Below are 27,980 nucleotides of genomic sequence, written 5' to 3'. Positions count from 1 at the left end.
TTTTCGGTCATTTTCTCTCATTTCGGGCGGACCCAGACCCCCAAGCCCCCCCCCGCTACGCCCTTGCTGGTGACAAAACAAAACCATAAATGCGCCCCTGTCTACATATAACCAGTTTTTGGTTTGTCTTTTGTTAACAAGTGGAGAATAAGACATCTTTCTATACATCAACGGCACAGTTCTGATTCTGTTTTCGAAATGTGGCTATCGTGTTGATTTTATCGAGCACTATTTAAAGACATCATTTTATAGCACGCGAACTTCTCACGCTCAAACTTCAAAGTTCTCATACAACACGAGATCAGATGCACGAACACACGCATCAGATCTACGATATTGGTGACAGGGTTTCGCAGACAGTTCAAAAATAATGATTTAAGCGTCAATTTTATGCAACGCGTTTAAAACGTAAAATAAAAGATAACGGGCCGAACAAACTGCGCATAAATTTTACGGGGAAAGTTGGAAATTTGCATTTATTACATCGCACACATCAATGACGCCCTTCACTCGCCATGGAAAGTAATGACTATAAAGATGAGTTTTGAGAGCCATTTCTCGAAATTTTGTTTTATTGTCTGTTTTTTGTCTAGAAAATCGTTTTCATGCTCAAACTTTTTTACTGTTTTTTTCGTATTATTATTGTTATTATTACAGTAAGAGTAGATGAAACAAGTTTTGTGTGAATTTATGCTATACCCATGTAAGTTTCTATTACGTAAGAACACGTGTGTCAAATCAGGGATTCCCAAACGTTTTTGCGTTCGAGACACCCTTTTAAATTTTGAATACCTCCACCTACTGGGTTAGGGCACCAATCTCTTGCCATCGAAAGTTGCCTTTCGAATTTGACAAGAACTCTTAGGTCGTGATTAGTAATTTTGCAGAAAATGACCGCGATGCGTCAAACAGGATATGAAATACCTTTTCCAACTACAATAAAATTTCACCTCAAAAACCCGAATTTCATGGCTCTATCCATTTTTTTTGTCTAATTGGAGAAAACGAATTCACTAATTGATTTAAGTGAATAACGCAAGCTAATCGAGGACATTTTATCACATATATGCTCATAGTATAGTCCATAGCGTCGGAGTTACCAGATGGGGCCCGCAACAAATAACTAAACCTCTAAAGTGACCAACGAAAAATTATCAAATCACTTAAGCAGTCCGTGGCGCATTCCTAGATTACTTCGGTGGCTCGCGGCGCATTTCCAGACCATTTAAGCTGCCAAAGGCACATACCTAGACTCGGATCACTTAAGTGACCCATAACGTAAGCACACCTACAGTTCGTTCAAGTGGCTCGTACGCATTCACAGTGGCCACATTACTTATGTGGCAAGCGACACATTTACAGTTCACTTACGCTACCCATGCCATTTTTATTATAGATGAATTAAGTGGGTCTTGGCACATTTATCGATCCCTTAAATTGCCCGTAGCACATTTCCAGGTGACTCAAGTGGCCCTCGACACGTTTCCGAACCACACTGTTCCGAACCCAAGTGCCCCGCACTGTTTGAGCATCCTTGTTTTATTACATACATATTATTTCAATAATCTATCTATTCCCGGTAATTTATATGTTTTATTCAGATTTCCCGGAGAGATACACACACACGTCAATGCCTCATTGAATTTTAAAAGTATCTGTTGTTGTAAAACTAAATTTTAAATGAAATAAAGTATCCGCGTATAAAATTGAAATCACACTACCATCGCGCCGATATTTTCATTTCTGATCCCCAAGAAACTGCCAGTAAATAAGAGGAGTAGTCCATGCGTAGCTCCTAAATGGTTCGTTGGTCTTGGTGAGTAAGTAACACTCTCAGCACGCACACGTTCTGCGAATGTAAGAAGAAGACTCGGATCAGGGTTGTAGTAACACGAAAAGCTTTCAAGTATTTCGGACTCATGCTCACCTAAATCGCCTTTATGTGGCTCGTAAAAAACAACAGGATCACCGTAAATGCAGAAACAAAAGAAGTACGCATACGCGTAATGTGATTGGTGGTGTAGATGGAGTAAGAGACGGACGACGACGTCGTAGTGACACATCCTTCGTGTATGTGAGAGAACAAAACTACCGTTAACCTTATTGCAAGTTATTCTTCCGCAATTTATTTCTTATTTTTTTCCGAGGATGGGGGGAAAAAAATATATATAAATTTATACGTATTTTTCCCACGGAATTCCCTAAATTCACTGATCCGGAAGATTTGACCTTGACACTGGCGTTCTGTACATTTCTTTTTTGGAATTCGTTACATACATTCGTACAAAGCTTTTTGTTTTGCTTCTTTCCCCCCATTTTGATTTCTTGTAAGACGTCTAGGAAATGATTCTGATTACCGTTCTTGTCTTTGGTTGGATCGGTCTCTCCACAGACACGGATGATCGTATCCAAACGGTTGCGCGAAACTCGTGAGAACGGTAGTGATATCTCCCGGCTCCACCTTCCTGTGTTGTGTGCTTAGGGACTAGTGTTGTGAGGATACACAAAAAAAAAAAACCTTGATGCTTTGTGTCACCACTGCTATGGAGTTTGATTACGATCAAGTGAAGTATTCATGCTGAAAACTCTTAGATGTATATGGATGTTGTGTTTCGGTAAGTACAATAATTAATCATGATCTGAAATACATCTGTGTTGTGAGAGGACCTGGATTATGGCCGGTGAGTTCATGTGGATTTGTTTTTGGTTCCCTTAGTAGTTTAAATATGGTGCCTAGGGAAACGTTTAATTATATTGTGACGATTCTTTCTTTTTGGATTGTACCAAATTGTTTGTACAGCAGATATCTCTGCGACCGTTGACCGAAAAGACATACTTCTAGTTATAATTATTTTTTTCAAAGAATATGCGTGGTTACTTTAATCCTTTAATTGACAAGCATTGAAATATCCAAAGGAGAAAATTTTTCAGGGGTTATATTAAGCAAAGGGGGGAGATGCACTCTCAATGCTATTGCATGACAAAAAAAAAATTATTGTTGTCAATATTTAAAAAAAAATACGGGATGTTGCACTTTAGGTTATTTATGTGATTTACATAAATTTGAATAATTTGAAAATATTATTATTGTTTTCTCCAACCTACTATTCTATCATTGTTGAAGAATGCACAGCATATATGTCTCCTCAACAGACATGGTATTTCGTTCCAAAATGCAAGTGTTAAAAATAGTCCTTGCTTAGCTTGTCAAGAAATAGGGAAACGTGTACCTTTGAGCCTTTCCACTGGTAATTATAGAAACTTTGTGAATAGCTCACAAGTAAAAATCGAATGTTTAGGAGTTGCTTAGAAGCATCAATGCCGAAACGAACTCAAAATACATAAAGCCTTTATTTGAAAAATATAAGAAACGCGTGTTGCTTTTGAGAGCAACACGGTCAAGTAAAGGGTAAAGTGTCATAAATGTTCTGCGTGGTTGGTTGTATACTTGGAAAAATATAAAAATCATGTAGACCCTACCTATTGAAACTTCCAATAAATGAAAAGTAGAACTTGCTTCGAGAGAAGTCATATATACGAAAAATTCCATATTTTTAAATGCAATATTTATCGAGCTGTTAAACTCGATAAATATTGCAACTTATCACTGCATTGGCTGGAAAATCTCCATATTCAGGAACTGCACTAATTGGAAATGTGAAGTTATATGTTTTAGTCACACAATTATAGGGCCGGAATTAGAGGGAAGGGGGGGGGCGACAACCGGCCCGGGCAGCAAAATTTGGGGGAGGGTGCCATGGCCCGGGATGATTTTCATTATTTTTTTGTTTTTCACGCTATAAATCCACCATAAAGGGGGCCCGTGAAAATCTGGTCGTTGGGCCCGCAAAAGATCCCAGCATAGGGGGCCCTACTCCAGGATGTGGGGGCCATGGGGGCGCAGTTTTAGGTTGGAGCAAAGGACACCGTTGAATGTGGGAGCGGCAAAATCATGCTTATTCAGCCGGCAAAAATCCGAGTTACGGTCCCGACAATTACAATAACATTTTTCACAGAATGTTCGTACTTAGAATTTAATTTATATATATTTTTTCACAATTTGGGAACCACACCCTTAATCATTGGCGATAACTACTGAAAAATGCAGTCAAATATTTTCTTCTGGTATTCAAAAATATGGAATTTTTCGCAAATGACTTTCTACATTTCCTTAATTAGAAGTTTTAACGCGCGGAGTCTATATAAAGAGTTTATGTTTTATGTGTACGACCCCTTAAAAACTTGTCATTTTCAGAAACCGCATGTCATTTGAAAACTTCTTGTACTTGGAAGTGTACTTCTGGTTGTTGCAGAGATATCCCCTACGGTAACAATTTAGGACTGCCTATATTACTAGTAACTTTCTCTCTTCTCCATCTACTAAGACAGGCATACTAAACCCACATACTATCTACATGTTCATCTTCCTATTCAGTTCTTTTACACTTTGCATATTAAACCTGTTGCCCGACAGCACCCATCAAACTGCTCATTCAAGTTGCATTCAAAGATTGTGTGATCTCAATTTAAACATCAGTGGCTGTCATATAAATGCTCTTTTTTCTGATGAAGAGCATAAACTGCGCCTGCAAGTGGAAAAATTCTTAAAACCCTTGTATTATGAATCTGAATTTACATTCACAGGATCTTCATTCTCACGAAATAGTTGATATCACTTGGAAATACAGTAAAACCTGTCGACTTTGACACTCTCTATAACAAAACCGTACATTGGACGGTTCTGAATGGAACTGACCATAATCAATTGTAACACAGTCTGTTCACAGTAGGCCGCTATATCTTGGACACCTACTCTTGACACCGCTACTCTTGAATAGATTTTAATTGAACCGTTAGGTGTCTAACTTAAATTTTACTGTATCTTTTGATGTGTGTGTAATATTCATTCATGTATATTTATATATTATTGTATTTTTATCATGTATATAATTTGTGTTGTTTTTATTAATGTTTTTCTTGCTTTGCTTGCTTTCCAGATATGATCGACATGAGGTGGCATAAGTCCCTGGTCATATTCCTGTTCTTGCTTCTCGCGTGTGTACCGCGTTATTATTCATTGGAGTGCGGTTGGTCGTCTCAATATGCAGACCTGGACTCGAGCTGTGAATGTGGAACAGGCGGGAGTCTACGCTTGACTGTGCAGTGCTCCTCCGTCGAGTTATCTCGTCTCACTGCGGCGTTGAAAACGCTGCCGCCGCTGGACTTGTTGTCCGTACCGAACGGTACTCTGAAGTCATTGGACGACGAGTCCTTCAACGGATTGGACGTCCGGAGTATTCAGCTGACCGGCGTCGGTCTCGAGAACGTTTCCAGCGGAGCGTTTCACGGACTGGAGAGAGTGCTTACTAGTCTGGACTTGCAGCTTAACGAACTAAGGGTCGTCCCGACGGTCGCTCTAAGGCGACTGACTCAGCTGAAGGAGCTGGACTTGTCCGGGAATAGGATTACGGAGCTCAGCGATGATGCTTTCAATGGACTATCTCTGACGACCTTGAAACTTGCTGATAACCATCTTCAAATCAGGTGAGCGGGACTCGTGTTTTATTCTTAGGATAGATCGATTGATTTTGCCAAAAAACTGGCCAAAAGTCGCATCAATACCTGATCAATACCAAAAAGTTCGGTGGTGGTCGAGTAGTCATAGTGACGGATTCACATCGCGAGGACCCTGGTTCGAACCCCGCCGTCGCCACAGTGGTGGTGGGCCTGAAGTTGGTTTTCTGCGGTTCCCAACTTCGAGGCGTGAATGCGAGCTGATCTCCCCGTTAAAAAGTCTCGCCACAGAAAGCAAAAGACCTACAACCCTACAAATGTTCAGTCATTACACTTTACCCACAATTTGAAGTATAGATGGCAGAACTAATTCACGCACCACACCATATACGCACTCACACTATTAGGTACATACACTTCCGGCCCAACTCAATCGGTAGTAAATTGCCCATGGCGATAGACCGGAGTTGAAAGAAAAAGAAAGCAAAATGTTCGAGCTGAAAAATGTACTTAAATGTTCATTAGAATCCATTATACAGCAGCTGTGCACCTTTTCAACCCCCGGGCAAAATATGCGGTATTTCCGATACTCGCGGGCCGGAAATGTGTATCTAATCGGCTGACCAAATGACCAGCACTTCATGTGCCATTCTTGGCTGTCTCAACTTTTTTATAAAACATCCTGTTTTCCCTTATTTTCGACAAAGCTTTATGATGTATATACAGGGTGGGCAAAAAGTCCGTAAAAACTTTAAAAATGAATAAAAACCGAAAAAATAACCGAAACAAAAAAGACGGTTTGCAGGGTTAGCATCGCTAGGTCACGAGAATTTCTTTGACAGGAAAATATAAATCAAAAGACAACCGATAGATGGCGCTGGTACGAGCGACTTCTGTAGAAATATGCAAATGGGACGGTTATAAGAACTTGCGTTCCTAATCCACAATCACTTCACCGTTGTAAACCGTGTATGTGGAGCTGCTGCACTCTGCCGTTGCTGGATTTGTGACTCGCCTGCAATGTGTTATCCCCTGTAGTGGTCATGTGGAACACATTCTGTTTTCGTTATTTGCGTATCTTTTCTTTGACTTGTGTACGTCAGAACCGCCTATCGTCTATTTTTGTTATTTTTTCCTGTTTTAAAAAAATGACCGTGACCTAGCGATGCTAACCCCGCAAACCGTTTTTTATTTCGATTATTTTTCCGGTTTTTATGAATTTTTAAAGTTTCTACGGACTTTTTGTATATATGAGAAATTCTAGTCATAATTAACACTTTGGCTGTGGGAGTAATCGGAAAAAAGTTTTTTTTTGTTCTTATTCGTGAAAGATAGATGGCGTGCTGAAATTCAAACGTTGCAAATTCAATACAATCGGAAAAGGCTTAGGGGGGGGGGCGGGTACAAACACAAAGAATCAGAGTACGAACCCACACACACACAATCACCGACTCACAGTATTCTACTACTGCACCGTTATGTACACTTGGCCCATACACTACAAGCAAACCTGTCAGAGGATAGAGAAATAATACAAATACAAACACAAAGGTCACAACAAATAATATCTAAAAAAAACTATAACATGTATGTATAAGCAATTTATTCGTCATTTTAAGAATTTCATCTTAAACAAAAACATTTCAAATCATGCAAGATTATTGAGCAGGCTACTATGCTCATCATCTGTGTATAATGGGAACGCTTTAAGGGTTAAATAGGGCAACACACACACATACGCGTCTCGAGTTTACAATCAGGTTAAAACAAATGTTAGTGCCATTGGCTAGTGGCTCTGCAGGTGCCCAAACGGTATTCGATCTCTCGCCAAGTGTTTAATAGCATTTGAGGTGATGTTAAATCAACGAAAAAATATGCTGTTTCAAACGCGTCAGCCAATACATGCTGATTTGCGGGGTGAGCACACTACTGCTGTGAAAAGCGTCTGAAGGCAGTTGTCGACGGTGCGCATGTGCGTACTTGGTAGAAAACTTGGATAAAAAAACATGTAATCCAGGGGCATTTGCAGAATTAATCTTTGCAGGGAGGGGGGGGGGGCATACTGGGTTTGCAAAGATGGCAGGGGACACGAGGAATTTATTACTGAGAGTTTTCAATTACTAACCTTTAAAAAGGAATGGTATGTCTGGCATGGTATGTGAATGGTATGTCATGGCCGTACTGGTATATCTTCCAGGAAGACATACCAGTACGGCTGTTTTGCGTACTTGTATAAAACCCTATTTCGCTTCATTTTCCAACTTTTTCTGTTAAATCTTATTCTGTTTGCGGGAAATCTCATTTAGGAAGAAAAGATCAAGATTATTCATTCCCAAGAATCTAACCTCTAAACCACCTTTAGTGCACATTTTCCATTCTCGAGCTAGATTCGGATGTTAGTTGTGTAAAAATTAATTGTTTAAAATTAATTTAATCATTTTTAATACTGTAGCCATACAGAATGAAAGTGAAAAATTGGAAAAACAAGGAAAGCGATATCTATCAAAAAAAAAAATTTGGATCACTCGAAGATCGTTTTTGATTTCTTTAAATGGTTCAAAAAATAACCTGAAAATTTTTTCCGGTGTCCGTACTCTTACTAAAAGAAAAGGCATTAGACATTATGGGTTGGTGATTCCACAGAACCTAGCATTGCGAGGTCTATTGTACTATTCCCCCCCCCCCCAAAAAAAAAAAATAGAAGTCTTTAATAGAGACCAGTAGCTGAAGCAAAGTTCAGCAGAGATCTAATAGGAATGCCTTGAAGTTCCCATGGTGCAATCGAATGACGGCCCAAGTACTCAAACCTGTGTGCAGAGTACATTTCACATTCACAAAGACAGTGAGTAGCTGTTTCTTCCTTATATAAACAACCCCTTCAGGTTGAGTCACTACTAACTCCTATGACATTAAAATGCCTTTTAAGAGTACAGTGGCAACACTTTCTGGAGCAGACAGACAGGCATGACCGCCCAGAGAGGCCATCTTGGGATGGTTTGCGCTCTTTCCCAAAGGGATGGACGGTCTCAGAGAGCACTTTCTGGAGCAGAAGCTCCTCTGCTTTAGAAGGTGTTGACAGTGGCCAGTAAGTAGACCAACAGCTCTACGAATACTATTTTGGATGAGCTTCATCAGCTCGTTCTGCTTAAAGCTGGAGCAGTCCCAATTTATCTTTTTTGCCTTGTCGCTGACCGTCAGTGTTCAGCCAATCTTGGCACTGTTTTCTCCTGAATGAGTTGAAAACAGTATTTCTGATCAATTCCCATGAAATGCCCAAAATTGCCTCGGGACCAATGAACAGAGTCCCAGAACCCCTTCTAGACAGTTTGACAGCAAATTCATTGCCTGAGATACCTGAATGACCCGGTACCCAGCAGAGCTTGGCTCTGTTGTTGTTGGATAAATTACAGAGTGCAATGTAACACTCCCAGACCACCTGAGAAGTGATTTCAGCGCAGCCTGACTATCCAAACATGTAAGAATGCATCTTCTACTAAAACCTCTATCTATGCAAATTCTACAACACAAGATTTCTGCCTGAAAAACATTGGTGTAGCCACTTAAAGGATACGATAACTGTGTACCATGTCCAGGATAGCATACTCCAGCTCCAGTACTATTTACAACCTTAGAGTCGTCAGTATACCAAATAAGATTTCTATCACTGTGAGTGGGAGCAATGCCCCATTCTCCCCTAGAAGGGAATTGAAACATAAAAGGCTTATTCAATGCAAATTTTAAAAGCATATCATCTCTTGGCATGTTGAGATATGGGTGCTGTGTAACCCCATGATAAGTACTGTGAATACTCTTTCCAATGACGCAAATTCTCAAGTCTTTTCATACAGATGATTGCTTCAGCCTCTATACGCATGTGTAGAGGATACATCCCGAGAGTAAAAGTTCGAGTGCCTCAGTAGGAGTGGGTTTTCATACAGCCAGAGATGGCCATGCAAATCATTTTTTGTAGTTTAACCAAGTCTGACTTAAGAAAAGGCATTACATTAAGCATGATTATTTGGCAAAAAATGAAAAGTCCACAAAAATGGCAAGAAAAGAAAACGATGATTGTGTGTGTGTGTGACACATATTTTAGTTGAGCACGTGAAATTTTAATTACATTTGTAATCTTCGTTAAAAAATATATTATTTTAATCTGTTCATTTTTTAAGAATAATCAGGTTAGGGAAAAATGCGCATCGTGCATGCAAAATGTTTTATTTTGCTTGAACGCATCATTTTTCAAGCCTGCACCGATACAACGAAGTTCGCGTATAACGAATACTTTCGCTGTTTCTCCCCGACTTCGTTATAAGCGGGTCCGACTGTTTATAAGTCATTAATTTTGAATGATTTTTAACCCAGTCACTCTAAGTATTTTTTTAAGCATATTTTCATTGAAACCACTGCTGTGAAGGGTGTTTTAAGACTGTTTCCGCCTACATATGGAGTGGTGATATTGTGAAATTGTTTGTTTATATGACTCGTGGGCTTATCAAAAGAGGTCACCAATTTCCTTCTTATTGAATCATCCAGGGTTACAAAAGTTTTTCTTCCTTATGTGGGCTGTCAAAATAACGAGCAACTTTCCATTATTAATACTAAAAATTGGCTCATTTCAGAGATGATTACACCTTTAGAATCTCAGCAATTCCTATGAATGATTCACCAACATCGAGGAGAGTCCATTCTTTTATACAGGAATGCAATCCTGAAAACTTTCAAGTGCAAACTCGGTTATAACGACACGTTGGCTATAATTACAATAATTGCTTGTCTGTGCTGATACCTCTCCTAGTGAATAATGCTAATGAGCCTTGCTTACAACGTTCATGTTAACATAACGACCGCGGATGTAATGACACATTATTGATATCGCTTTTGCTTCCGTGCTTATGGCGTTTTCAAAAGAAATTAATTCCTTGGCCTACTGCTCATCAGGATCCGACATTTCATCCCCGGGATGTTTCGCCCATGGCACCTTTTGACACCGAACATTCCGTCCCAGGCAGGGCCAAGTAAGTGGGCGGGTGACAGTATGAGTGAGTGAGTGAATGTATGAGTGAGACCAAGTGAGTGAAAATATAAGTGAGCGGTTGAGCTAGTCTTTCTCAAAGAAATTTTTACCCCGTAAAATTTGGATCAAAATTCCCCGAGATGTTAAGGTTGTTCTCATCTAACGGTACTTGGAGAACAAACTGAATGTACATATGTAAAGATGACGTCACTCTCCGCTACCATACGAAGGTTTTTAACAACTGGTTGTTGCGAAGATGAATTTTCGGAAAGAGAGAAAATTCAACTGCCTTTTTGCGGGGAATCGAATCCACGTCCTTTCATTTTCCGGGTGGATGCCCTAGACCACTAGACTACAAAAAATTCTCAAATCTATAAATTCTAAATCTTTCCTGGACCTCGTGTGCACACAAAGCTTGTGTACGCAGAACGGGACCGTACATGGACGATCGGACCTGACTCAGACCAAGCTCACAACTGCTGACGCGGCCACCAGATGGCGACTTATACAAGGATCTTGAGTCAGGTCCGACCGTCCACGAAACGGTCCCGTTCTGTACACACAAAGCGAGTTACTCTTTAATCAGCTTTGTGTGCACACGAGGTCCAGGAAATATTGAGAATTTGTAGATTTGAGAATTTTTTATAGTCTAGTGGTCTAGAGCGTTCACCCGGAAAGGTGAAAGGACGTGGGTTCGATTCCCCGCAAAAGCAGTTGAATTTTTTCTCTCTTTCAAAAATTCATCTTCGCAACAGCTAGTTGTTAGAAACCTTACTAACTGAATGTAGATGAAAAAGGAAAAACACAAAATTAATAAATAAATAAAACATTACTGAACGGAAAAACAGATTTCCCTATTTTGCTTGTCGAAGGCTAAAAATCGACTTGAAAAAATTTTTCTTGAAAAGTGCCGAAAAAATGACGAGTTTTGATAATAAATTTTCTCGACGAATTTTGACCCGAATTTTACGGGGTAACTTTCTTTGAGTTTCATTGGGACAATCGCAAGATTTACTAATCGACATTTTTAGATTAGGGGCCGTATACAAATTTTAATTTTTGTTTTGTATTTCCCCCAATAACGATTTTAGGAGGAGTTCAGCTATTACAGATAAATTCCGTTCTCTTTGCTGATCATTTTTCATACTTTTGTTGAATTTTAAAATGAACCATAGAACTTGTATTAATTTTATTATGGTGAAACAGCCTGTATGAATTTGACTATGAATACAATGAATCTGGCTAAATATCCATCAAACATATATGTTTGCCATGTTCAGCTTTTTTCCCCCCTTGAAATACATTTCGGATCACTGTAGGCTTGCTGTAGCACTGTATTTCTCACCAATTGTTTTTTAATAGCGGTATATTTGGCAATTTCGTCAACAACTCACATTTTTAGCGCCAATTTGCGATATCACATCTTTATGATCGCATCGTCCGTATTCGATCAAATGTGGTCACCATAAACATATTGAAATGACCACATCAATCACAGTATTGATTGCATCTGATTGTATGTTTCGTCCAGAAAAATGTCTTGCAAACTATAAACTTCCGTTGTAGCTACAAAATTTCACCGAATCTTCGAGATATCGATGTAAACAAGTTTAACTGCATTTTCTTCATGGAAATTCAACGTAAATAGTTTTGGAATGCGGTTGAAGTCCATCGGAACAGTTTCTGCCACGCTTTCGCCATCCCAGAGGCCAAGCAATTTCGACTAGAAAAATATTTGTTCTGGTGTCGACTCTGATTTATTTATCGCGAGCAAACTCGGGGGCCCCTGAATCGGGCCCCAACAACTTGAAGAAGATTTTTTTTCTTTTTAATTGCAAATAAAAGCTTTTATAGCGTCTGAGTTAACGAGCCGGCAGGAGCCAATAGGTCAATATAAATCTTCACGTTAAAGGAGTGCCGAATAGAGTAGAAAGTTGCGTTAAGGTGCTTTTTTTCCCCAAGAGAAATGTTTCAATTTTGCTCCGCTATAGGTAATGTTAAGTCAGTGATTGCCACCGGGTGTCCCAGAAATTTATATAAATAGTTTAAAAAATTCATAAAAATTGAGGGAATTCGTATATTTTAATGCGATTTGCAAAAAACATTTATCCTCACGAAGATGTGTGTGTGTGTTTTTTTTGGTACAGAAAAAAAACTTAATTGAAATTTTCGTCGATAGAGGGGGCACGGCTGGGATACAAAATCACTGGAAATATGCAAATGAGTGTCCTATAAAATGCAGAGTACACAATTAACAGCTCATTTCTGAATTAGTGGGGCTTACATAAGGTTTTCACTGTGATGTTGACATTGGTGGATAAAAAAAAAATACTATTGGTGAACTTGATTTCGCCAGAAGTTTGTTTTCGAGGGCAGGGACAAAACTAGTACTTCGGGAAGGATGACCAAACTGATTGTACGGCAGACTTAATCACATGATTCCACATATGAGTCATTTTCTTTCATTTCGGAGGGAGGAACTGGACCCTCCCCCAGATTCCCACTTTGGCTTTAGCCTAGTGGTCATGCAGTACTGTATTAGGTCGGGCTATCTTATTACAAACGATATAAAAGAAAAAACGTTTGTGTCTAAGGCCGGGATTACACTATAAAAGTTATCTAAAAGTTATTTTATGAAATTTTTATAAAATCCAACCAGTAAGATTATCGGTTGCATTTGCTCGAATGTAACCTATGAGCTTTATTGGATGGATTTTCGAAGTTTTATAAAAGGGATTTTATCAAACTTTTGTAGTGTAATCCTGACCTAAATACAATGTAGTAAAACCTATGAGAGTCACCTTCCACTTGGAAAACCGGCCGCTCAAAAGAGCTGGTCTCTTATTAGAGGTAAGGAAATATTCCGAACAATATACAGGGTGTGCCATAAATTCGTAAACTGTTTAAAAATTCATGAAAATAGAAGGAACTATATATTTTGGAACGTACGGTATGCGAAAAAAATTGTTCTCACGAAGGGATGTTTATTCATTTTTTTGTTACAGAAAATAATTTAGTTAAAATTTTTGTAAATAGAGGACGCTGCAGGAAAACACAGGAAATATGAAAATCGGAGTCCTGTAAAACAATGCAGGTTGTACGATTAACAGCTTACTTCTAAATTCCCCTGTAACTGGCACTTTCTTGAAATTCGCATTGCGACGCTGATATTGGTGAATAAAAGTTGATTTAAACACTGTTGGTGTTGTTTTACCTCAGCCACGAATCACCGGCAGTAGATTCACAAGCGTTTCGTTCACACAAAAGATTGAAAAAAGGTTCAGGTCCGATCACTCCTGCCGGATTGGCGTTAAGCGCCTTCTATCAACAAAAGTATTTTTTTCCTTCACCAAAAAAAACCTCCATCGTGAGAATAACTTTTTCGCAAACCTTACCAATTCCTTCAATTTCTATGAATTTTTTAACAATTTACGAATTCGTGGAACACCCTGTATTTTATTCTCGAAAATGTTAATCTTATCCCATTAACATCAGGCCCCTTCTGCACTTGACCCCCCAGACCGTGGCCGCTGTACAGCGGCACTGCAAATATCACACACATACAAATCATTAACCGCATTCATAACACAGTAATATTAATTCAATTTTTACACTATTTTTACCAATTATCACCTATATTTTTTCCACCATAAGTGTTGAGGGGTAGTTAATTCAAAAATTATTTACATTCTGCATTATATAAAATTTATTTCCTTTCCAGCAATGGTGCTTTCCATGGACTAGAGAGCACCCTGCACAATCTGAACTTGAAAGGGACCGGACAATTAGACTTCCCGAATTCTTTGAGGCGTCTACCGGCGTTGTCGTTTCTGGACCTCTCTCAGAATAAGATCCAAGAACTCAGACCCGGAAGCTTCTCCGAACTCAACCAGCTGACGGCCCTGACCCTCGAGAGGAACGCCATCAGTTACGTGGACGAGAGGGCGTTCACCGGGCTGAACGCCACTCTGAGTTCCCTGTCGCTACTGAACAACAAAATCGTCGAGTTTCCTGCCAAGGCCATCATAATTCTCAAGCAACTCAGGGTAAGTGTGAGAAGAAGATATGAGAAATGAAGATATGCATTTCTCAAGATATGCAGGAAAATATTTTTTATGTGGATTGTGAATTAGAAAAAAACCTCATGTTTGTCGGGACTGGAACCACAACCCCCTCACGTAGTCCCAGCGAGTGTGCTACCACTACGCTATGAAAGCAATGAGAAATTTCTTCCTTGGGTACATATGTTACTGTAAATGTGGTAAATATATGAAAAAAAATTCCTAAGGAGTCTAGTATGTGTGATGAATATAGTCGGTCCCCGATATAATGATAACAAATTTTACGATCTTACCTCGATGTAATGATAAAACTCATGTATGAATTATCATATTTAGTATATCATGTAGTACGATTTAAACTGTTTATCAATGACGTGGGGTTTGGGTATTATGCATAATCGCCGGAAAAAGTGGTGAAATTTAAGGAATTCTATCAAACGTACCTGCTCCTAACCAGATCAGGGCGCGCTACTCTGTCTCAATGAAGAGATTTTAGCAAGTGGTCGAAGAAGACCAGGGCGTCATGCAGGAAATGTTGTGAACACCCCGTGCGTGTGTATGTTATGAACCTAACGTGAAGTGGGAATTAATGCTTGTTATAGTGCTGCCATCTCGTGTCAATTTTTCAAACTATGAGTGAAGTATAATGATTGTATCGTTGTAGGCCTGTTTCTCTCTGTGGCGAGACTTTTTGACGGGGAGATCGGCTCACATTCGCGCATTGAAGTTGAGAATGACAGAAAGCCAACTTCAGCTGACCACCACTGCGGCGAAGATTATCAAACTTACCCTAAATGCTTTTCGATTACGCATAAAAACCGCATTTATCACATTTACCGTAACACATATATGCTAAACGGTACCTCCGTGCGATGGACGGTGACAGCAATGAGCTAATGGCTCGTAAACGATTGCTGTCAGAGTCATCGCATGACACCGTTCAGCATACATTCGCTGCCGCTGAGGTGGTCGAGTGGTCACTGTCACGAATTCTGGTGGTAAGCTGAAGTTGGTTTCCTGTGGTTTCCAAATTCGATGAGCGAATGCGAGCCGATCGCCCCTTCAAAAAGTCTCGCCACAGAGAGCAACAGACTACAAGGGTACAATTATTCAATCATTGCACTTCACTCATAGTTAGAAAAATTCATGGCAGATGACAGCACTACATATAACAAGCATTACAAAGTAACAAACTGCACGCGTTAGGTTGTTCACAACACGCACACACACATTCCAACATGTACCAATTCGTTAGAAATTCCGCAGATGAATGTGGACGAGGTGCATGTGTGGTTTAATAGTAGTAGGGAGCATAGCAGAAAAGTGGCTTCAAGCTCCACTCTTCAAATTTGTTATACCATTGCGAATCCATCGCAATGTGATTTCACCCAGTTTTGCAGCCAAAAATATCACTCATTCTTTACACCGAGATCGTGGTGCCATCTGTCATCCACAGTTGCCACTGATTTCACAAATCGGTGTATTTGAAATTCTAGGCCCGCCTGACAAATCAAATACGTGTGCTCCATCTGTCTATCACTGTTTCCAAGTAATGTCATTTAAAAGTTGAGCAGTCCTTCCTGAAACACCTTTTACGATTTATTCTAAGAGAAAAAATGGTGTGTTCGACGCGCAAGTGCTCTTATCAATCGAGTGATTGTTTTCACTCGGATAAAGACAATTCGTATCGAGCACCGAGACAAGGAATTTTCCTTACGAGGAAAAACTTTCCTAGGCACACACAACCATGCCATTGTCCTGTCAATATCGAGTGTTTTGTTTGAATAGTGGCCGTTTATTGCCGTTTCCAACTTGTTTGCATCGGCAACGAACACCGTTGGGAACTTTCCCACGATGATTGATGATATTGATGTCCTTCGACAAAAGACGGATGACTAACTTCTTGCGAGACATCCGTCTATCGCGCCGTGACGCGTGTGCGTGTGTCTACCGAAAAAATATTGCTTTATGTTTCATGAAAAAACGCACTTTTGGAGAAACAAGAAGCTATTTTTAATTGTCAGAAACAAAAACGGGTATTGCATTAAGCGTCACATACCGTTATTCTTCCGAAGTAATCTCCATCGGCATCTTACAGAACATCACTTCACCCCGAGGCCTATAATGCCGTTCAAGATGACTCAGCCAAGAAATGCACTGCGTTATTCATCTTACTCCCGGGCCCTACATCAACAGAATATCACGCCCCCCCCCCAAGACCGTAGCAGAGGGGGTAGCTCCCCCCCCCCCCACCCGAACGAAGTTTCTGGCTTCGGGCCTGCCTCTTCCTTAATTCTCTGAACAGTCAATTTCTTGAAAAAACATTCGTAAACGGGACAGACTTGCTTCTAGCACCCACATTATGTTTTGCTCCCAGCACTAGGTTTTGGGTCGGGCATTCGTGGCCCGAGTGTGAAAATAATTTTGCGTCCTTCAACAATGTGGCCCGACAAAAGAAAGGATGATGGGGCTCTATCTCGAAACCCAGGGAATAAACATTTAAATTTTTTTTCTGTGCCATATATTCGCTAGAAAAATCATTGTAGAGGGGTCACGCGTTTAAAAGTCTTGTATTGGGGTCAGTCCAAGGCCGGATTAACCCATATGAAGGCCCTAAGCACTCAAGTTATTTTGGCGCCCCCGTCCCTTTTAACCATAACGCATGACCCGAGGCCTCGCGATAATCATATGTGTTTACAATTTTCAAACAAATTTGTGCAAATTTACAAATTGGTATGCAAGTTTGTTTGTTTTTTTGTGGGGGGGGGGGGGGGAAAGATTCAGAAAATTCATTTTGTGCGGGTCCTATGATGCCCCGATTTGAGAGCGTCAAGGAGGCCTCATGAAAATTTCATCTGGTTAAAATTGTGGAAAGTGTGAGCTGGAATTCGCTAGGCAGGTATTTATAGTTTGGAAGAGGTGGAGGGACTCAACAAAAAAAAAATTTCACGGGGGAAAATATGATTCTGTTCAGACGGTTCCCCGGGCTTACAAAATGGAAGCTAAGCGAAGTCTCAATCAAAAAACTCAACATTGACGCAGGGGTTCTTGCTAACAATCAACTTAGTTTCTCTGCTTCTGAGCACCCTGAAGGTTGCAACTAGAAACGAAAGTTTAGTCCGTCACCTGACGGCAGTGCTGTCTTAACGCATGAGCCCACCTGGGCACACGGCCCTCAAGAGAAGAGGGGCCTTGGAAAAATGAGTAGTTGAATTTTTCGAGAATTTTCCAGGTAGTGACTCAGAAAAATGACAGCCCGGGGGGACCCATGATGTTCTTAAAATGGCCCTGCTTTACGGTCTATATCCATTTTTGCACTCTTATCCCCCGGGTCCAGCGCCAATTTCACCAGAACCCCCCCCCCCCCTCCTTCAGTTGCGGCCCTGGTCAACCTTTCGATAAAGATATTACCAACTGTGTAATCAAGTGCTCTTAAAATTTTAGGATTTTTAAATCTCAATTTTTCCCCCAGCATAGGCTGATGCTGGGTAAAAAAAAATTACATTAAGAAGGAAATGTACAATTTGATCATTTGTTTTGGTGCCCCTTTTCTCCTGGTGCCTTAAGCACGTGCTTATTTTGCTTAATGGTTAATCCGGCTCTGGGTCAGTCAAAAATTCGGCTTGTGTTTCATAATAATCTGTAAATAGATGGAATTCTAATCTATATGTTTGTTGAGTAGTTAAGGTCAATATAGGATACTTAATCAATGCCTTTTGATTCCGTTTTACGCCCCCTCCCTTAATATTTGCCAGCCCGGTGCAACCACGTCCTCTTCACCTCATCCATTCGTGAAAACCGCTCGATTTATCCGATTTTTTCCACCAGGTGTAGGTAATGCACTGGCAAGAAGGTGCTAGAAGCTGATATAGATTGCTTCGAATTAATGATGTGATATTTGCAGGGACGCCTTAAAGCATGGGCCCACCCGTATACTGCCTTGGGGGGCATCAAATGGAGAAGGGGTGTTATGATAATGATGTATGGTTGAAATTTTCGAGAGTAAGTATGTAGTCAGCTATAGGGCCATCTTAACAGCATCATAGGCTCTTGGTTAAAGTTATTTTACCGGGGGGAGGGGGGGGCATCAAACTATAAATAACGAAATAACGTATTATATGCAGGATGAGGCCTTGTGTCCCTTGGCAGCAAATTACTCCTAGGGGCTTACTTTAAATTAGAAAAAGTATCCAAAAAACGTGTAGGCCTCAGATACGTCGTTCATACTGCAAGGGGTTAAATAGCTATTAAAATAAAACAAATTGACTTTTCATTCACTTATTCTGTCCTCAAAAACCAAATTAGAAAGTTGTTGCTCTGTCTCTCCTGAGCGCAACAAATTCCACGTTTCAAAGTGGAATATTCACCTAGATATTTGAATTAAAAAAAATCGCTGAAAAGAAGAAGGAACAGCATAATGAGCTTGTCTGTTAATTTATACGGTTCTTCTCATTTTCGGATTTTTCTTTTTTGAGTTCAAATATCTCAGCGAATATTGCACGTGGAAACGTGATTTCTTTTCGCTCTTTATTGTACAGGATAACCAAATGAAAAGTGAATTTTTTATTTTAAAACGTGGAGTTTTTTTGTTGGAATAAATTGCAAATAAATATTGCAATTATAGAAAGATATCTCTTTTTAATTGCAGGAGAAGCAGGGCAACAACTTTGCAATTGGATTTTTAGGGCAGGGTGACCAATTAACAAAAAACAATTGCTATATTTTATTGACTGCACGGCCCCTTGCAATGTGAATGGCGTATCTGAGTCCTGCACGTTATTTGATAACTTTTTCTAATAGGAAGTATGCCTGTCAAGCATCAACGGTTCTCGAGAAAAATGCGGCCAAAGGACTTAAAGCATCACCCTGTATATTTTACTTTCGAAAATTTTAACCTTATGTCATTATCATGAGATTCCTTTTGCCCCATATGATTCCTCAAGGTGTGGCCGAGTGGGCCCGTGTAGATGATGTAAAAACGTTTTGAGTTTTAACATATAAAATGAGTTTTTATTCTCCTTCTCACTACAAACAGGTTCTGGATTTAGGATTCAACAGGATAAAATCTGTTCCTGATAACTCTTTCGTGGGTAACTCGCTCCTGAGCCTACTCGCTTTGGACGGCAACCCTCTTAGTACGATATCGGAAGCCGCCTTCGATCACTTGAACTCGACTCTCAGGGGACTCAGTGTCGGAGGTGAGTGTATTCTCTGAAAAAATTGAAATTCTAAATGCTTATTTCTCACGCAATGCAGCTTCTTTCTCTCTCTCTCTCTCTCGAAAGTCGGAACCAAACTAAGATTTGAGCAATTTAGAATCATTCTACGGCGGCCTTAAATCCGTATTAAACCAACTTACCTTCAAAACAAAAACTCTCTTCGGGACATGAGTCATCGCTTTACCTTTTTTCCGTTTGAGCAGTTGTTGCATGCACAAACAAAAAGAGGAAAAGAAAAAGACCACTTAAACCCTGGTAATTGAGGAATCGCAAGAAGCAAATTGACCTTAAATTCTGTTCTTTTCTCCTGCTCTCGTGTCGCATTGTCAGTGATTGAAGGTGGCGCCCCTACCTCGCCTTGACAAAATACTTAATTTATTGCCCTCGTGTGTTTTATTCATTTCTTTCCTTTTACCACGGAAGCTCGTGGGCAATCGTCGTTATTATTTCGGATGGAAAAAATATGTCTTTGCATTGTCTTCGGCGAAGGATTTTTGATGGGAGACCATCCGAACGGTTTTGTTTCTGCCTTCCTTGATTGGTTCGTGGGGGGAAGCAAGCTGGTGTCGATGTCTTTTTACTACTTAATAGTTTTGAAAATCGATCCTATGTGGCGAGAACGAATGATAGAGATTTCAAAGCTGCAGACGCGAAGGCATTTTAATTAGAACTTTCTTAATTAGCTGGTGTCCGGAGATAAGAGTGATTCGAAAAGAAAAAAAATTCGACTCAATTATCTGGGACACTGGCCTCGTTTGAATGACAATTAGGTGGAGCGGTTTGCGTGGAATCAGCACTCTGGACTGTGCTAAAGAGTCACCTAAACGTTTAATCCTACAAAATATTTTGTCTTTGACAATAGTGATGAGTCTTTTTCGTGGTCATGAAAGAAAGATGATGAAAAGACCCTGCTGTAAATGTATTATCGAAAGATTTCTATGCGTAACATATCGTTATAGATGGACTATCAACAACAATATAAATTTGAGCGTAATTTTTTTCGAGGTTAGACTTGAACCATGCTTTGAAGAAACGTGATGGAGCTTCGGTCGAAGTTCTACTACTGCTACAGTGGAACTCCCCCCCCCCCTTTACTGCCAAATCATGACTAGGTTTTATTTTTTAAAGACTTCAATGTGTAAGAAACCCCTTTTCTACGGTCATTTCCCCTCCCACACCCTCCTCTTTTACGGACGATTTTTCTTTCTTGTCTCGCTGGTGTCCGCAAAAGAAGGATTTTTTATTGTACTAAACCGCACATACATCTCACAAACATTCTTATGAGAAATTTCTAATGAACTGGTGCATACTGTATTATGTAGTATGCTCCGTGTGTATGTGTGTGGTTGGGGGGGGGGGGGTTTCACCAGACGTCCTCCTTTTTTGTGACATTTCAAGCGTCCTCCTACGTCTAAGAAAATTTGTCCTTTTGTCCTCCTCATCACGTTTCCGGAATTATTTTTCTTTTTTCCCCCGGAAAAAACTTCTTTTCACTCCTAAACAAATTCCTCCTACATATCTATTGGTTTTTTGTTCACACACATTTTTTCACACTTTGGCCAATCGTCGCCGCCATAGGCGGAGATAGACTTGAAAGTCTGAGGGGGGGGCATGTTCATTATTGCTGGGGGAAGCACGTTGATGAGGATGTCAATTCATATATACACATATATATATATTAGATCAGTCGACTCCACCTATGACTCCACACATGCCCTACCCCCCCCCCCTCCTCACCGTATCTCCTCCCATATCCCGTATATCGGAATTCCCACCAGAATACAAGAACCCAAGTTGCCTCCAAGCAGAGCAGATGCTATTTTTAACCAGCTTGCTCCAGGATAATATGAAAAAACAGCTCTGGGCAAACGAAAATGTAATATCTATTTTTTGAGAATTTCATTGTTTGTTCACCGACAGCTAATGTCGTATACTGAAGGAAGATGGGGGGGGGGGGGGGGGGTTACCTCTTCCATAAAAAAAATGAAGAAAATGGAATGCAAAGTACACTTAATACTTATTACTACGGTGAAATCACTTCTGGAAAAAAAAACCGCTTCCGAAAGTAAAAAACCGTCTGAGGATAGAGGGGGAAACCTCTCTCGCCTTGCTCTAGGCAAAGTAATAAAACTGACCAGACTGTGTGAGCAATTCATTAAAAGCGAGGGGAGACGGATAGGTATTTCTTTTTCTTTTTTAGCGGATCGGTTGGGAAAAATTATTGTGGCGTCGGTTTTTTTTTTATTTTGGTTTTTTTTTAATTTGTAGTATAGTGGCGCCGTCTGTTGAGAAATTGTGAAAAATTACGTTACTGAGGATGCGTGTGCAAGTGCCCTCCTTTCTCGGTTTTTGAATCTCGTAAACCTATGTGTGTGTGTGTGTGTGTGCGTTGTATACCTAACGAAAATATGTTGAGGAATGAGCGCTGTGTGTGTTTGAGACGTGAGAATTTTGAGTGTACGCATTCTGTGTTCAAAACAAAACAAAGCGGGGCATCAGTCAATTCTCACCAAATATCTCCAAGTTTTTCCCAATACTCTCCATCTACGAATGGCGTTCATTCATTCGTAGATGGAGAGTATTGGGCAAAACCTGGAGATATTTATCCATTTACGAGCGAAAAGGCACAACTAAATTATATTTTCCTCAAGAAAAATTGAGACAGGTCCTTCTGACACCGACCCTTTGCGAATTGACGGAAACAAACACGCAAATATTCAATTATACTCTGTGCCATCTCATATTTTATGTTTCGGACAAAGATTCAGCCCTGGTACAGGTTAAAACTGACATGGTTTTGTGTGAGATACAAATGCTTATGTTTTTTTTTTTAACCTTGCAGGTAGCACCCTAGTATGTGACTGTCGACTGCGATGGATCTTACGGTGGGTGAAAACGTATGACTTGCAGGTGACGAGTCGAGAACGCAGTCCGCAATTCTGCGGCAGGCCTCTGCAGCTCCGGCGCCGAACCCTACCACAGTTGAATCCCAACGATTTAAAGTGCGACGAAGAAGAACCCGTTAAAACGACCCAACGACTGACCACACTGATGCCCTCGAGCCCGATGACACCTCCCGAGCAGACCACGGAGATTGCGGCTCCGGTCATCCTAACGGGCATCCGTGACCAACGAGCACCGCGCACGTCGCTCGGTCAGATACGACTCCTGGACGTGCTCCGACAGGGCATGGAAGTCACGGTCAGGTGGGAGAACGTCGGCGACCACCTACGTTCCAGGAATTCCGCCAACATCCACATAATGTATCGGGTGTTCGGTGAACCTCACTTCCACCGCGCTTCATCCGTGAGTCCCATAATGGGATACTCGCGGATAGCCGTGCCCGAAAGCAAGCCGGTCGTCGTGTGCGTGGTCGAATCCGCCCAAGCGGCCACCCTCTCTGCGGAATCTGTTCCTCCCGACCAGTGCTACGAGACCCAGAGCGACAAGGTCAGCGACACCCAACTCAACAAGGTGATCATAGGATCTTCCGCCGCGGTGTGCGGTATGATCGTGGTAGCTGTCGTGATATTCGTCTGTTGCGCCAAGAAGACGAAGCGTGAGCCGATGCCAAGACCCACGGTCAAGTCTGAGCACGAGTGGGAGAACGCCTCCCTGTACAGTGCGCGGAGTATACCACGGGCCAGAGCTTACCACGGATCCATCAACCCGTCCTTTCTCCACGAGCACCACCGCACGCCAGCCGACGACGTGCAGTCCTTTCGTTCCCTACCGGCGGCGAGAATCGCCAGAGGTCCTGTACTGAACAACAAAGACCTGCACAACTCTCACATAGCGCTGTCTCAACTCTCTGGTCAACACTCCTTCCTGGGCGCTTACGGCGACACGGCCCAGGACGGCTGGAACACCACTCCGCACTGGAACAACGGAGACATCTACGCCGAAAGTAGGAGAGCTCCTTCCAGACTGTCCTACGCCAAAGACAGCAATTTCGGTTGAAAAGGCAAGAGACAATCACCGACATCAGAACTTCTCTATGTATACCCAGGGCCGTCTTAAGGGCATCATGGGGCCCCGAGCCAAGTGATTTTTCTGAGGCCCTCCTGGCAAATTCACGAAAATTTCAACTGGTTCTCATTTTTGTGAGGACTCCGGGCAGTGCCCGGGTGGGCCGATGCGTTAAGACGGCACTGTATATACCGAAGTTTTTCCAAAATCCTTACAATTTCTTTCCCCCTCTTTGTGTTGGTCGTTATCTGATCATCACGTGCCAGTATCGAGAGTCGTTGTGTAACTTTTCAAGTGTCTTACGGCTTCCGGAAGTGAACTCCTTAAGGATTACCAAATGCGAATGACTCGTACAAAAGTCGTCAAAGTCATTGTCAACGAATTAAAATTGCGCATTTAGCACGATGGGAAAGAACGCACGAACTGCGTAACACTGGACAAGTTAAAAATAAAACACTTTGTTCCGTGAAAACAGTGTTTCAGAAAACTTACATTGTGTTCAGACTTCCGGCATACCCCTTTCTCCACGTCAAAGATGGCGGCAACCCCGCCATCGAGAGAGAAATCAACTTGTCAATGAATAATTATGCTAGCAAATGACTCCATTCATTTATAATTACCAGAAGGTCATCGGAACAATCGACGATTTAATACGAAAAAAAAGAACAATGAACTTTTTCTCCTCCAACTTGTCTATTGTCAAAATGTCCAAAAGCATTTCTGATAGATTCAGTGTAGGTTCGTTCAAGAACTTACTTTCAAAACATTTTTTTTTTAACTCTGCTTTCTTGAATTTATGAAGATCCCGGATTTTTTTCCATTAATGGAATAAATTTGACCATTTATGAATTTTTTTAATTTAAATTTATTGTCTTATAAGTTAATTTGATTGTTGTTGTTGTCGTAAAGAGAGAGAAAAAAAAAATCATCTTATAATAAATTTTCGCCTTAAAATTGTGTTGTCTGTGTTTTCTATGAAAAGTTGAATAATAGTCCAGGCAAAATAAGACAAAAAATAGCCTCAACCCCCATCAAAATTGCAACAGAAGCTTTGTAAATTCCTAATCAGAAATCATTACTGGACAACATATCCAAAATCGGACCGCAAGAACATTCCTAAAACCGGATTTTAAAATCCTGTTCAATTGTTTGCAAGATTAGGGATACCAAAACAGATTTTTTTCCTTTGGGGGGGGGGGGGAAGAAAGATTTACACTCTATTGGTGGATTTTCCTAGTTTTTGCTCCTCTCAATACAGTCGGCCCTCCGTATGAACGGATTCATACGGAACATTTTTTATTCAGATATTCGTTCACGCATATAGGGGACGACCAAGACTTTTGAAGTAGTGAAAATTGAACAAAAACCTCGTCCTGTACTGATTACAGTAAGCGAACACTTTTCCTTGGTATTTGTTCTCCGCCAGCCTTTCATTTTGTAATTTCAATGCTCTTTTTATCAGTACATGTCTGCTGACGCAAAACATGAACATGTATTCTAGCAGTTGTAACTACATCGCTCTTACGGCTCCGGCTCTGGCTTCATTTATGCCATTTTCATTTTGCGAAACTTTACGTCTGCTTCATTGTCTGATTTTTGTTCACAAATCATACACAAATATCAGTACTAGCCATTTTATGCAGGAAATTAGTTGTTATAAATGCGCAAAAAATCTCAGGAAAAACCCCAAGAATATTGAAAACACAACCTAAAACGAAAAACTCAGTTTCTTTCACTTCGCTATAGAGAAAAATAGGTTTCTTTTTGTCGGCAATAAGGGAAAAATTACAAAGGATTATGGTAAAGGAGCAAAAAACCGCGAAAAAAAATCCACCAATAGGGTGTAAATCGTTTTCTTTTTTTCCCTACAGAAGGAAAAAAAGTTGTTTTGGTATTCCTAATCTTTGGATATGTTGTTTAGTAATGATTTCTGACTAAGAAACAATTTACAAAGCTTCGGTTGCAATTTTGCCGGGGTTCATCCATAAATTGCCTGGACTATAATAGATCAGTGGAATATTCAGCTTTACTCACCAGCAGTATGGTGTAAGAATGTACGGTGGTTTTTCGGCAGTATTTGGTGTTACGCTTGATTCTACACTTTTGAGTAGGACCAAAAAAACCCCCTAAGATAAGAATTCTTATCTATAGGGGTGTTGGTAGGGGACTCGGATTTTTTCATCACGTCATATTTTTTTTATGACAAGTCGTATTTCGGGCATTTTTGAGCTATTGGTCATAACTTAAGCGTTGTTGATGTTATATTTCATAGGAATTTTCAAGCAAGAGGCCTTTTTTGGTCTTTTTTTACTACCGAAAATTTCAATCTGTGGATATTTTTTCCAGAGATATACAGTATTATATGCACTTGCAATGAATTCTTGTCTTTTCTTTTTGAAAAAAAAAAGTTTCCATTCCAAGTAGCCACTTTTGTTCTCGGAAGATCCTTTTGCTATGTTTGTGAATGGCACGCCAAGTACTTCTTAAAGATGTCATTCATTCGGACGCTCGAAATCCACGTTCAATGCATTTTCATCATGCCTAAACACAGGGTGTTTTTTTCAGGAGGGGCAGATTTGATTTTGCCACCCACACCCCGTCACTGTAAAACTCCAAAGCTCTATAACAGTATTATTTTGCTTTATGTTTTGAAATGAAAAAATCAATTCTCCAATTTTTTCTCCCTAAACTTGTTTCCCCCCCCCCTCTTATCCATTTTTTTAATCATGGCACTGTGTAAAGTTCAGTGTTCAGAGTAAAAGGTTACGAATTTTTTCCAGAACAGGAGAGAATGATAACAGCCGAATGACAAGAACCGATGATAGCCGCTGTGTAGTCGTCATGGGTGCATCACGAAGGATTGGGTTTGAATCTCACCGTTGGTGGAATGGTGGTTGGCTGATGTTGGTTCTCTACCGTTTTCCAGCTTCAGACGCATATGAGAGTCTATCTGCCCGTTGAAAAGTGTCGCAACAGATCCTACAACAATGGCCTAACCAAAAACAAAAATTCCAGCTGTCTACAACTGTACAAATATTCAAACACTGCACTTCACTCACAATTGGAAATACAGATGGTAGCACTAACTTCACGCACGACACTAGATATGCATGCAAGCAGTTATGTATATCAGGTATCAGAACATATACATACTTTCGGCACAACGCACATTTTAAAGCAGATGAAGTGGAAGTAAATTGTGCCAAATGAAGTAGACTGGAGTTATGCTCGGTTTAAAAGGACTGACGGTACTACACTGTATTTTATTTTTTTAAATATGTTAAAATTTCCAGCAAGAAACCGATTTGGTGTGCAGCCACATTACAATTCATCTTGAGAAACAATCAACGAGATTGGAGAAACTTAACGTATATGTTTTATGAGAAGCCTTCTTCAAACATTGCTCCATCTGGTCATTTTTATCGAATTAAAAAAACAAACAAACTTTAACAAAGAATATATTATATGTACAGTTTTCTCAAATATTTCTTTGAAACTAAACAGTTGCAGTTCTTTTTTAAACATTGAAACTGCATCTCTTAAAATTCAGGGTGATTCTAGAATAGTGTTCCCAAATGGGGTGATGTAAGGGTTCAGGGAGGGAGCGGTAGAAGCTTGGGGTTTAGTATAGAATCTTATGGGTTGGCTTGAGTTGGGGGCAATGAGAAAAAAAAATTGAAAAGGGTGGCGATGGAACGAAACGTTTTTGGGATCCTATGTTCTAGAACAGAAAATGTTCAACCTTTTGCTCGCGAGTACCTCCCTGAAGTACTCTGAGTGCTCGTATTCGATTTCGTGAGCACTTGATCAACGTTTCAAATAAAACACCTTGCAAAAATTGTATTCAAGGATTGAAATAATCCTGATTTCACGCATTCGTATGTTAAACTTTTCGCAAGGGTGCTCTTTTTTTGGTGACGGGTACAGGCAGTGCTCGCAACTGGAGAAAGGTTGAAGACCTCTGTTCCAGAACGTACCAAAAAACAGTTATTCAGCCTAAGACAGGTATAGTTTTCATTTGAATCTGGTGAGAAGAGAATTTTAATTAAAAAGGTAAATTGATGAATTTTTTTTCATTTAACAAGATAAGAAACAATAACTGAAAAAGAGATGGAATAACGGGAGAACTATAAGGTTTTCATTTTGAATTTTAGGGTAATATTTTCACGTTTTTTAGATCACAAAAATCTGAGCCCTACT

General features: G+C 40.3%; 1 protein-coding gene across 2 annotated transcripts in view; it reads left to right on the top strand.

The window, feature by feature from the left end:
* The window catches only part of LOC149075714 (uncharacterized), a 67,300-nt gene extending 42,570 nt beyond the window's left edge, over nucleotides 1-24,730 (top strand). Inside the window, exons 1-5 of one of the 2 annotated variants that reach the window (XM_089243222.1) lie at nucleotides 2,525-2,615; nucleotides 4,998-5,544; nucleotides 14,253-14,577; nucleotides 19,628-19,790; nucleotides 22,654-24,730. In XM_089243222.1, the coding sequence (XP_089099348.1) occupies nucleotides 2,576-2,615; nucleotides 4,998-5,544; nucleotides 14,253-14,577; nucleotides 19,628-19,790; nucleotides 22,654-23,771 (2,193 nt within the window). In that variant the 5' untranslated portion in view covers nucleotides 2,525-2,575 and the 3' untranslated portion in view covers nucleotides 23,772-24,730. Of the gene's footprint in view, nucleotides 1-2,524; nucleotides 2,616-4,997; nucleotides 5,545-14,252; nucleotides 14,578-19,627; nucleotides 19,791-22,653 lie in introns of those variants that run through there. The other variant, XM_089243223.1, reaches the window with a different exon arrangement.
* The last annotated feature ends 3,250 nt before the right edge of the window (nucleotides 24,731-27,980 follow it).

The sequence above is a fragment of the Pholcus phalangioides genome, unplaced genomic scaffold (assembly GCF_987345545.1).
Source record: "Pholcus phalangioides strain wild (caught in Gottingen) unplaced genomic scaffold, Ppha-v1.0 ptg000015l_1, whole genome shotgun sequence".
In the NCBI taxonomy this organism is placed as follows: domain Eukaryota; kingdom Metazoa; phylum Arthropoda; class Arachnida; order Araneae; family Pholcidae; genus Pholcus; species Pholcus phalangioides.
The sequence above is the reverse complement of the archived record's forward strand: the minus strand, read 5'-3'. Positions and strand labels throughout refer to the sequence as shown.